Consider the following 13,210-nt stretch of genomic DNA (forward strand, 5'->3'; position numbering starts at 1 on the left):
AGTCTACAATATGCCCCAAAAATGAAATTTCACGAAGTCCGATTTTATACTTTTTTGTGTTGCACACGTTAGTCCGGACCGTTTGAGCCGCTGGAGAATCTTATCTAAGTGGGCCTGGTATTCGTACTCGTTCCTTGAAAATACTACTATATCGTCTAGGTATACTGTGTAGCGTCCCAGCATACAGGAGGACAAACGACTGGTGTTGAGGTAGATGGATTGGGTGTAATAAGTATAACAACTTAATTTGTGATTAATTTATTAGATATTTATTTGATTATTATGTAAATAAAACACTTTTACTGCACAAAATGATTTGGTTGCAAAATATTCTAAGTCCGAATAATTAAATTGGACTGGTGTCTGGCGTGAAGGTGCTTGTTCTGACTCTGGTGGCTCACGTCTGAATTGGGTCTAATCGGGGCTCTCCTATATAGTCCAGATAGTCCTACTCTCTGCATTTCCTCTCCTATCGATAAGATACGTATGTGTCCATGGCCGAGTCGTGCAAAAGCGTACGCGTGTATTATTTTAATATCGCAGCTTCCCACGCCCATGCGACCGGTCGGTCCACATCCTGGTTATTCGCGATACGTAATCTCCATAACCCGACGACATTTATCATATCTCTAGATACGCCTGCCAAGACTACGATTTCATATTTAATATTTCGTATATTTAATTCCAATTATGGTAATATTTTGGAAAGGCTAGAAGTTTGGCCTTCGATATAACTATTGAGGTCCTACACAATATAATTGGTTGGCGAAATCATACGCCCCAGGGTCACTTATACATATCTATGTGTATATGCGTGTTTAGATGTCTCAGCGGGACGTCAGTACATAGCACCTCCCCCCTAAAAAAAAGGTTTCTGTCCTCAAGACAGAAATCTTTAAATAGTATCTGTAACAGTTACTTTACATTTTTACATTTACAAGCTTTAGCTTGTGTACAAATTCAAATGTTATATGTCTTACAAGTTCTTACAATTTCATAGTTTTACATGCAATGATTAGAATGTATAAATATATCTATATGCTTATCGCATTTACAATAATTAGATTACAATAATAATAATGTTTTATATAATATGATATATTTTTGGTTAATAGTTATATTAATAATATATATATTTTTTTTTTTTCCGTACTTATATAATAATAAAGATTGTGTTAGTAGTACATGTATATTCCATTAATTGTTTATTTATTTGATTAACATAATTGTCCTATAATACTAATAATAATATTTTCCCATAACCATAGTTTACATTATTTTTTTTTCATTTTTTTTTTTTTATAACAATATTAATAAAGTTCCTCTAACTAACTTATCCCTTTAATTTAATTCCCTTAACCATACATTCTATACGTTCTAAGTGTATATATATATATTCTAGTTTATAGGTACTATCCGGTTTTTCCGGTGTTCTTTATCTATTCCAACCTATGGACATATCCGTTACGACTCTTTTGCATAGGTCTCAAGTCGTAGCGGTCCATCTATAGTTTTCTATTCTCTACCTATAGTTATCTAAAATGTTTAATTAAATTACCATACCCCATTTTTCTTACTACGTGGTCGAATATACATTTTGTAAATTGTACATCCGTCCGAGGATCATGGGCATGTGTTATATTATGTGTCTTTTTACAAACTGCATCATGCGTTTCTTGGAGGTTCAGCAATCTCCCTATTTTATCGAACTTTCCGATATCGGTTTCGAATATTATCTCTTTATTTGCTAGTTTTTCTAACCTTATGCTGAAATTTTGGTCGAACCTCGTGTCGTAACAAGTAATGTTAAGAATCGGAACCTGTTTTATTTTTAATTTATGTAATACTCTTACATCCGAATGTCCGTTCCATAGTACGATTATATTAATTTTATCTCCATGTGCTAAATATTCCTCTATATATTCCTTATCTAAATTATTTAATTCTGTGTTTAAACTTAACTCTAACTGTCCTAAACAAGTATCTCTCAACACTTCTTTACATCTAAAAATACGTTTAATTTCTTTTCTTACTACCACAACCTCTCGGTCCAATATAGGTCTGACCTCCGTGTTGGTTGGTAGTACTAACGGTCTTCCCTCCAATTTCCTTATTTTGTATCTGTCCAAACTATTGGATATGGCCCCGGATATCAGAACCATATCAGTCTTATTTATCATCGAAAATTCAAAATCCATGATGACAAACTTGTGTGTTTCCTTTCTGTTGATTAATTTAATAGGTCATTATTTTTAATATGTATAGTTTTAAATCTATTTTTACCCCCTATTTTATACTATACTTTATTATATTATACTTATATCTTATTTACGAATTATACTTAATTATTATTTTTTTTTATAATTTTATTACTTTCTAATATTAATTATTTTACATTTCCCTTACAGTAATTTAATCTTTTATTCTTGGTGGAGATAAGGACAATCTGTCCGGTGTATCCCCCAGTAGTGGACTTTTAGGTCTTTCTTCCGCAATTATCGGTGTATCAACATAAAATGTACTTCGACTTGTTGGTATAGGGTGTGGAGTTATATTATATCGTGGTTTAATCGGTTCCCAAGTGTTTAATCTACACCTATACGTTATATATATAAATAACAATAGTATTGTCGCAAAGGTCATCAATCCTATTATTATATATATCAAGTAATTATTATTTTCATTATCGGTCACATGTCCTGATTGCCTAAATATTTCGTCATCGATCATACTTTGTACGTCGTCTAAAGAATGTGTTAAATCGTTTACGTTATCTAATTTATGTGAATCATGTCTGGTCTTTATATTAGGTAGATTCAAGTTTTTAATTTGCCTAGGAAGCGTGGCTACTAACTTCCCTTCCCCTACTCGTGGTATAAAGTTAACGTAGTATTTAGATTTAATATCTCTCGTTGGATTCAATATGATATCTTCGGCATATGCCCTACAGTCTTGATTTAGTTTGATTAACCCCTGATGTTTTAGCTTTACTATATATGGTTCTCTATTTCCTTGGCATGTTATGGTTAAGGTTTCCCCACTAGTTGTATAGATCCATGCATTTGCATATTTTAATTTATGAAATATATTTTTAGATAATATGATAATACCTGCCTCGCATGAGCTTGGTAGAGTATCCGGATTTTTAAATAACGTTATTTCACATGGTTGGTTTTCCGACTCATGTTGAATAGGTTGAAATTCTGGACAAATTGTAAAAACTTCGGTTTCCTTACATTGAAGTAATTGCGTTTCCGTAAACGTGGTGTATTGCCTACGATTTCTAGTAATACCGATGTATTGGAATTCTGGTTTTAGAATGATACTGTGTTTATAATCTATATTTCCGTTTAATTGTGTTTCTATCGGGTGTGGTATAGGTAAAATCCTGTATAATGTTAATTCTATTTCCGTGATCAAAGGTATTCTAATTAGAAAAACTATTTGATTACCGCTATAAAAAACTGCCATTTTAGTAATTTTGCTTAGTTCATATATCTCGCTCGGTTTTGTACCCATTGGTAAATTAAAATTGAGTGGTAAAACTAACTTAATTTCAGTTAGATGTTTTGCAAGTTCCCGTGGCGTTATAAGCGACGGATGAAGTACCCCCGTTCTAGCTGCGTTTATAATCGCACTGATCGTGGTGGTTTCGTATGCGTATTGTGTTAGTAATGCCGTGAAAATACTGTGTATTCTATTCGTGAGAATCAGAGTTTCTAGTGTGTGTGTATTGTTTGCTAATTCGCTAATCTTTTTATATAACATCCCTTGTTTTTCTTCCAACTCCCCATATAATTTATTTATTTCGACGGCAGCCGTACTTACACCTATTATGGCTGATTTTACTACTGTCGTTTGATTTTTAAGTATATGGATCATATTCTCATTACTATGTTCTATCTGACCTATGTGTTCGGTTGTTTCCTTCGTACAGTCGTCATCGCATACTCCGAATAACGTTTTCATAGCCGATCCTATAAAGTTTACTAAACCTCGCTTAGTCCTATGACCTTTCGTAGTCGACTCCCCCTTGCTATCGGACACATATCTGCCTATAGATTCATACATTTGCTCTCGTTGTATAGAGATTTCTTGGAACATCGTTTTCAATATATTATCAAACCGTGAACAGATTTCATATTCCATCAGCTTATCCTTGCAATGGCTGGTCATTGACATAATTTCATTATATAGTTTATCATGCCTAGCATCGTAATTTTCTAATGGTACATATGTTACGAACTCCCACATAGCCCCTTCGATTCTAACTACCCCTCGATTTTCGCAAAACATTGTTGTTTGATTTTTAAATTCTTCGATGGTATACGGAAGTTGTCCTTGACTCATTGTCACTAGTGTTAACCTACGTAATAATATACTTATTAGTACATGTTAATATACATATACCTTATATTTAGTACTTAATTAATTCCTATATTCCCGCCATTATTATTTATTTGTTTATTTACTTTATTACTTCTTTTTTTTTTTTTTTTTCTACTTAATCAATTACTTCCTACAGCGTACCTATTGTACATCTCTATCAATATTTACTAATTCTACTTCCTTTATTAATTTATTTATCTACGTGATTAATTTATAGTTTATTTCTTATATTATACTATCTTTCGTGTTACTTTCATATTTTATTCAGCATTCCGTTTGTCTCATTTCCTGACCTTCACTTAGCGTTTGTACCATATATCTGTATCTACTTTTATGTACACATCTATAATTACATTTAATAAAAAGTGCTAATAATATAGTCGTCATTAATAATGATCCTGTTAAAACATAGACCATGTAGTTTAACAGATTTATATTCCCGTTAGTTTTTGCCTTTTTATCGTTCTTTTCTTTCTCTGTATACACAGTTTCGAATATACTATTCGTGTTATTGATACCGTTGTCGTCCGTATTCAATTTATTAATTATTTCATCATCAGATGCGTCGTAAAATTTAGTATGCTTGTGACTGTTCTGTCCAGCGTCCGTGGTTCTTTGTGGTACCTTGATCATAAAACTTGGCGTATATTGCGTGGTCCCCCTCTTTACTCTAGTTGTGGGTGGATTATCGGTCGTAAGTTTAGTGGCATTATCCGTTCGTGTCGTCATAGTAGTGGTCGTCGCGTTGTCTTGCTTAACCAAACTCGTTCCATTAACTGGTCTCGTTGCTTCAGCTATTGATAATGTCGAATTGATGATTGATTCTGTCCTTGCTGTTTCATTCATACTATTCGTAGCGGTGGTAGAGTTCAGACTATCAGGTAGTGATCTCTTCTTCACTTCAGTTCCCCCTTGTGCCACTTCTGTTGCTTCTGTAGTCTGTATTTCCATTACCGGTTCCAAATCCAATATGTGGTGCATTAAGTAAAGGTTATTAGCAATAACGGTCGTATCTTCTTTACCATCTAAACTCATTATAACCAACACACACTTCCTTTCTAGCACCATCATTCTTGGGTGATCTCTTACTCCTACTTCCATGTCATCGCCACTTGACGTAGTACACTTAATTCGCAACTTGTTTAAGTTACACCTCCGTCCATACATATAAGGTATTAATATATCATTATGTTGAGTTTCCGTCACATTTTTGATAACTACGTTACCCGCCGTGTATTTATAATATATTTTAGTTTGCACACTTGACTCGTCCGGAATGTCTGAGTCCCCGTGGGCTGCCATTACGATCATTAATCTATAATAGTACATTTTCTTATTACTATTTTGGGTTTATACCTATTTATTTATGCAAATATCTTCTTCTTATGATTATTCCATTTCTTCACTTATTTATTACTTATACCTATATCTAATTTCGCTAATTGCGTACTACTCTATTATTACGTACGTCTATTACTTTTTCTTTATACAATATTTAATTATCTATTATTTTTTTTTTTTTTTTTTTTATTTACTTTATACCATGGTCTCATAATATTTCTTTACATCGTTCTTATGCACGGTGACCCGCTGTCTACCTCGCGCTATTACCACGTTTTCACTATCTAGGACTTCTAGAATTTCGTATGGTCCTTTCCATAACGCGCTCAATTTATTCTTTTGGGTTTTATCTTTAAGTAATATTAAATCTTTTATCCTTAAGTCCTCACTGTGAACCTTTTTATCATAATGATTTTTAGATTTTATTTTCTTTTGTATTAACCTTTCTCTCGCGATTTTATGCGACTCTTGCATTTTCTGTTTTAGATCGAATACATAATCGTCATAATTATACCTAGGTTCTGGATTACATTTTAATTTTACTGGTATATCTAAATCTCTTCCATATAACAACGCATACGGTTGGTAATTAGTTGCGGTGTGTTCTGTTGAGTTATATACGAATAGTGCGTAAGGCAGTAACTGATCCCAATTATTTAAATCTTTATCTACGTAATGTCTTAGATATTCGGCTAAAGTTCTATGTGACCTTTCTAAACTACCGTTGGTTTGTGGATGATAAGGACTTGTATTTATTTTGTTAATCTTTAGTAATTTACATACTTCGGAAAAGATTTTGCTAAGAAAATCAGTGCCCTGATCTGTTAAAATCGTTTGAGGTATTCCATGCACGCATACGAACTTAGTAACAAATTCTTTCGCTACCGTGTTCGCCGTGTGGTCATGTAACGGGACTCCCAACGAATATTTTGTCAAATCGTCTTGAAAAGTAAGTATGTACTTGAAACCTGACTCAGTTTCTATTAATGGTCCTACAATGTCCATAAATAATTTTTCGAATGGTTTAGAACTTGTCGTAGTGATTACCATGGGACTTCTATGATGTTTGTTAGTAGTTTTATTCGCCTGACATGAAGCACAACCTTTTATGTAATCTTTTACCTCCTGTTTTAAATTTGGCCAGTTAAATTGCCGTTTAATTTTTTTATATGTTCTATGTATTCCTGCGTGACCTCCTAGTAAAGAATCGTGAAATTGTTTAAAAATAACTAATTTTTCTTCCTTACTGTATTCTAATTTAGTACAGATTATTATCTCGATGTTTGTGTTACGAAATACATATCGTATCATAGATCGAACTTTTGCCCAATCTAAACCGTCTTTCCGCCCTAACTGGTTCATAGCTAACTTAGTTAATGAATGTTTTTCGCAGAAATATTTTAAATTCAATAATGCGAGATGCATATTTTCATACGTCGCTAATTGCTTCTGTTTACTTTTCGTTATCAAAAATATTATATATCTATCGTCCGTTTTAAATTTTACAACGCCCCCGATATCCTTATTCGATTTTAGTGTTTTATCCTTTCCGAATTTTTGTTTTAGTTCGTAATTTATTCCTGACCTAAAATTATAATACTTTTCTATTTCTGACACTATATTGTATTCATTCGGTGACTCTATTAGTTCACCGTGTACCTCTTTCACGTTTCTATTGGTTATTATCATAGTTTCCGATTTTTCAAGAAAGTTTGCGTAACTTTCATCTTTTATTTCTTTAATATTATACATCCGACTTAACGCGTCTACATTCGCGTTTTGTACACCTGGTTTATACCTAATTTCATATGTATATTGTTCCAATTCGATTCTCCACCTTGCTAATTTAGATAAAGGATCTTTTAAGTTAAACAACCAAGATAATGGTCGATGATCTGTAAGAATTGTGAACTTTCTACCGTAGAGATATGGTCTGAAATGTTTAACCCCAAATATAATTGCTAAACATTCTAATTCCGTTGTTGAATAATTCGCTTCCGACTGACTCAACGTCCTAGACGCGTATGATATAGGTAGATCGCTCCCTATCTTCCCTTGTGATAATATTGCTCCTAGCGCTTTCCCACTCGCGTCGGTCGTAAGTATAAATTCTTTCGTAAAATCTGGGTATTGCAAAATTGGTTCTGAGCAAAGTAATGTTTTTAATTTATCAAACGCTTGTTGACAATCATCGTCCCAATCGAACTTTACATCTTTCTTTAACAACCTAGTCATCGGTCTAGCTATCGAACTATAATTTTCTATAAACTTCCGGTAATATCCACTAAGTCCTAGAAAACTTTTTATTTGTTTAACATTCTTTGGTATTGGAAAATCTAGAACTGCAGTAACTTTCTTTGGGTCTGGTTTAATTCCATGTTCCGAAATTATATGTCCTAGGAACAGGCATTCTCGTTTTAGAAATTCACATTTGTCTGGTTCTATTTTTAGATTATGTATACGTAATCTTTCGAATACGCTAATTAATTTATTGTTATGGTCACTTAAGTTTTTCGCGTATATTATTATGTCATCTAAATAAACTAAACACTTTACTCCAATTAGTCCTGATAAAACGTTTGCCATCATACGTGCGAACGTACTGGGTGCTGACGCCAATCCCATCACTAATCGCTTAAAATGGTAATGACCTTGACCTGTTGAAAAGGCCGTAAGCTCTCTAGAATCTTTTGCTAAAGGTACCTGATGGTATCCCGCTCGAAGGTCGAGTAGAGTGAAAAGCTGACATTGACCTAATTGGTCTAGAATCTCTGTGATATTCGGTAAAGGGTGGAATTCGTTTAAGGTAACATTATTTAATGCCCTGAAATCTATAACTACTCGAAACTTCTCCTTCCCTGACGCGTCTGCCTTCTTTTTCACTAATAAGAGTGGTGCGTTAAACGGACTCATACTCCGTTCTATGATATCGTTTTCTTCCATTTTCGCAAGTTCTGCCTCAATTATAGGTAACTGCGCATGCGGTAGCCTATATGGTTTTCGATGAACTGGGGCTTGGTCAACAGGTAATTTAATTACGTGTTCTGCCGCTGTTGTCATAGTTAAATAATCGTTCTCTAAATAAAATATGTCGGCATATTGCTCACAAATTTTTATTATCGTTTCGCGTTCTTCTGTATTTAAATGGTCACTCCTAATAAGACTTTTTATTTTATCTACGCGTGTATTATCATGAACTATATTTTTTATTTCGTGATTATCTGTATCCACGTCATATTCATATGATATTTTATTAATCTGCGCTAATTTCACTTCCTGTGCTACTTCTGATATGTTTAATACACTAACTGTAATCTTGCCATTTTTAACCGTATTATATATATTTGCGCAATACACATCCTCTGATAATTGTTGTTTATTTATTAAAATATTTTTATTTTCCATATCGGGATCTGCAATCGGTATGCAAACCACCGTTTCCGTTCGCGGTTTTAATGTGAAACATATTTTATTTTCGTTAAAGTCATTTTTATCTTTTATTGTTAATGTACTATTTGCGATATCGATTATAGCGTCATTTTCTATCAGAAATTTCTGTCCTAGTATTCCGTCCTTATCGACCGGAAACTGTTTATCTACTACAAAAAAGTCAGTTTTAAATTCGTTTTTATCTATTATTAATGTAATTATTGTACGTCCAATTGTAGGAACTATTTTTTCGTTTATGCCTTTTAGATAAATTTTCTCATTTTCATTTATTATCGTGTTATTAACTAATTTATTTATTTTTATTAAATTTAAATCACTACCCGTGTCTAATAGTAATTGAACGTTTTCTGTATTAAAACTAGGTGATTGTAACATTATATGATTTTGAATTATAGCTGTTGAAATGCGTAAGCATCGCTCTGTGAGGGTTCTGAATCGATTATTTGATGTACCAATCTCACCCCACTCGAGGTTGGCATCTGAGCGTTTCCCGACGAATTTGCGTTATTCCTATCGTTTCGCTGTTTTGTGTAACAACTCGAAATTTCGTGTCCTCTTTTATTGCAATAGGTGCAACTCAGTGGTTCCACTACGTTATTATTACTATTGTTGTTTCTACGCGGATTGAAATTTGGAATTTGTTGTCTATTCATATTAATGTTTTGTCTCAGATTTTGACCTGCCTGCCTACAGTCTCGTGCGAAATGATTTGTGCCGCCACAGATATAACATCCTGCGTTATTCGGCGATATCCTGTTTTGATTATTATTACGCTGATTAAAATTGCTCTGGTTTTGTCTTCCGTTATTATATCCGTTCCGATTAAAATTTTTATCGAGTGTATTATTATATACGTTATTATTAGTTCGCCTGTTAGAATCGTTATACCCGTTGTTATAATTATTATATCTATTATTTCCGCGATTAAAATTTTGTTTGTTACTATTATTATCATTTCCTTGTTTCCTAAACTTATTTTCAAGTACATTTCCCCCGTTTAAATCTTGTCTTTCCAAGTTTTTCCGTAATTTTTCTACATCTAAATTAGCGTTATATTCGGTTTCTTCGTCTTTTGCTACCTGCATAGCATCCTCTAAAGTTTTTGGATCCCTAGCTTTTAGTGCAAGATTTAAATGTTTCGGTAACCCGTTAACAAAAATTATTAATGCCTGATTTTTAAGTTGACTTTTATAGATTTTGGCTTCGGCTTCATTTAATTTCTCTGTTGCAATTGTACATAATTTATAATAGATTTCTTCGATTCGACTCGCGTACTCCGCGACGCACTCGTTTTCTTTCATACGTGCAAAGTGTAACCCTAAAGTCAGTGTCCTCTCAGATGACTTATGTTCAAAAGCTCCCTTTAAAATTGACTTTATACTATTCCAGGTACTAGTCTCGCGGTATTTACATGCTTCTAAAGCATTTCCGGCTAACTTCGAATTTATTACTTTAACTAACAAGTCTAATTTATCCTTATCTACTGCTTTTACAACAATATCACACGTATTAATAAATTCCGCGACATTATTCGCGCCCGTACATATCGGTATAAGGGACGTAGCTTTATCGAATTCCATTTCTAGTGTAGCGTTACTAACTTTTCTAGTTCGTTTTTCTGCGACTAATTCCGTGTGTACTACCCCCGGATCAGATCGAGTTCCTCCTCTTCTAGGTAAACTACTCGGTGTTTCAATTAAATCTACCCAAGCTATTCCCTTAGCTGTTCTTAAATACCTATCTTGGTCAGAATATTGTGGACTCGGGTATTCAATTGTTTTATTCAAATCGATTAACTCTTCGATTTTTACTATATTTGTTTCGGCAGCTACTACGCTAGCACCGCTTGCCTCTCCTACCTGTACGCCTATGTCCGCAGTACTATCGTTATTTATTTCCGTTAAATTCCCTGTCGGATTCTCTGACGTATCTCCCAAATTTTTATTCATCAATGTATATTTTATTCATTTAGTAAAATTATTTAAATAAAATTATTTATTTATTGTATGTACCTAAAATTTAAACACTTAAATTGTATTCTAATGTCGCTAACTATTCTATCACTATTTATTTAATAACCACTATTTATTATTAATTCTATAACTGTTCAAAATATTTATTTTGAAATTCTTAATTTAATTACCTACTAAAAGTAACTATAATATTTATTACCCAATACTCCAATATTCACTACGATTTATTTCTCACTAATTTATTTTATATAATGCTTATTCTAGGGCCCCTAAGCTACTCTATTATATATCTTTTCTCAATTACACTTTATTCAATTTTACTCTTTAGTATTTCTCTTTTAATTCAACTTATATATGTATGTGCGCACATTTATTTCAAATATTTATTCACTTATTTATTTCTTCTTTTTAAAACTCAATTATCCATTTATATCAATATATCTCAAAATCACAAAAATTATGGTTTAACTACCATTTAATAAACTCTCAATTATTTTTTTAACTCACTATCTCTTTATTTCAATTCAATCTATTATATGACATTGCATTATATGACATTACATTATAGGACATTACGCGCGTATTTCCAATTATATATATACTCTTTATTATTTTCTCAATTATATTATATTCACTTTTATATCTCAAAATTATTCTCATTTATTTTCACTTATATTCATTTCATATTAATTTATACCACAAAATTATTCTCATATAACATTTATTTAAATTCACTTTATACTCATTTATTCTCTTTATAACACTTTTATCGGTACATATACCCTTTATATACTCAAAATTATCCTACACTTTTATACATTACCTACCATATTATTTCTTTAAGTAGATAACATATATATATTTCTCAAAATTTTCCTACACTTTTATACATTACCTACCATATTATTTCTTTAAGTAGATAATATATATATATACACCTTCACAATAAATTTTATACGATGGTCTTAACAGATCCAAAGGAGACGTGACAGAGCCTTATAATTAAAATTCCTACATAAATAAATACCCCGAAACTTAAATTACAACTCACAATACTGTCACTGCTTGAGTTGCTTCCATTGTTGCTCTTGTTGTTGTCCTGACTGCTCTAGCTGCTTGCTACGTAGATTCCCTTTTTCCCGGAGTTGCTGGAAGGTGATCAGTCCTCCAAACGTGACTCTTGGGTGAGTTGCCTCCGTGAAGTTGAAAACAAAAAAATTTTCAGCTTCCCGTTGATGGAAAATCCTACCGACTGCGCCAAATTTGTAGCGTCCCAGCATACAGGAGGACAAACGACTGGTGTTGAGGTAGATGGATTGGGTGTAATAAGTATAACAACTTAATTTGTGATTAATTTATTAGATATTTATTTGATTATTATGTAAATAAAACACTTTTACTGCACAAAATGATTTGGTTGCAAAATATTCTAAGTCCGAATAATTAAATTGGACTGGTGTCTGGCGTGAAGGTGCTTGTTCTGACTCTGGTGGCTCACGTCTGAATTGGGTCTAATCGGGGCTCTCCTATATAGTCCAGATAGTCCTACTCTCTGCATTTCCTCTCCTATCGATAAGATACGTATGTGTCCATGGCCGAGTCGTGCAAAAGCGTACGCGTGTATTATTTTAATATCGCAGCTTCCCACGCCCATGCGACCGGTCGGTCCACATCCTGGTTATTCGCGATACGTAATCTCCATAACCCGACGACATTTATCATATCTCTAGATACGCCTGCCAAGACTACGATTTCATATTTAATATTTCGTATATTTAATTCCAATTATGGTAATATTTTGGAAAGGCTAGAAGTTTGGCCTTCGATATAACTATTGAGGTCCTACACAATATAATTGGTTGGCGAAATCATACGCCCCAGGGTCACTTATACATATCTATGTGTATATGCGTGTTTAGATGTCTCAGCGGGACGTCAGTACATAGCAACTGGTACGAACTCGTCCTGGTACCCTCTCATGACTTCGTTCATGACCCTCACGAACGTCATAGGACTATTTTTTAGACCGAAAGGGAGGACCCTAAATTGGAACAGAC

The 13,210-nt window shown here is 33.2% G+C and overlaps 2 protein-coding genes across 2 annotated transcripts; both read right to left on the minus strand.

The window, feature by feature from the left end:
• Nucleotides 1-246: 246 nt before the first annotated feature.
• Nucleotides 247-2,198, minus strand: LOC149054350 (uncharacterized). Its single transcript, XM_089230307.1, has one exon. The coding sequence runs from the start codon at nt 2,196-2,198 to the stop codon at nt 1,533-1,535; it is 666 nt and encodes a 221-aa protein (XP_089086433.1). The 3' UTR covers nt 247-1,532.
• A 201-nt stretch (nt 2,199-2,399) lies between these two features.
• Nucleotides 2,400-12,862, minus strand: LOC107170648 (uncharacterized). Its single transcript, XM_089230306.1, has 2 exons — nt 12,205-12,862; nt 2,400-4,366 (listed from the first exon to the last, which is right to left on the minus strand). Exons 1-2 carry the CDS (start codon nt 12,231-12,233, stop codon nt 2,413-2,415), a joined length of 1,983 nt encoding a protein of 660 aa, XP_089086432.1. The 5' UTR covers nt 12,234-12,862; the 3' UTR covers nt 2,400-2,412.
• Nucleotides 12,863-13,210: the final 348 nt, after the last annotated feature.

Source organism: Diuraphis noxia, unplaced genomic scaffold (genome assembly GCF_037042655.1).
Source record: "Diuraphis noxia isolate RWA-SAM2 unplaced genomic scaffold, SU_Dnox_SAM2 contig0007, whole genome shotgun sequence".
Lineage (NCBI taxonomy): Eukaryota > Metazoa > Arthropoda > Insecta > Hemiptera > Aphididae > Diuraphis > Diuraphis noxia.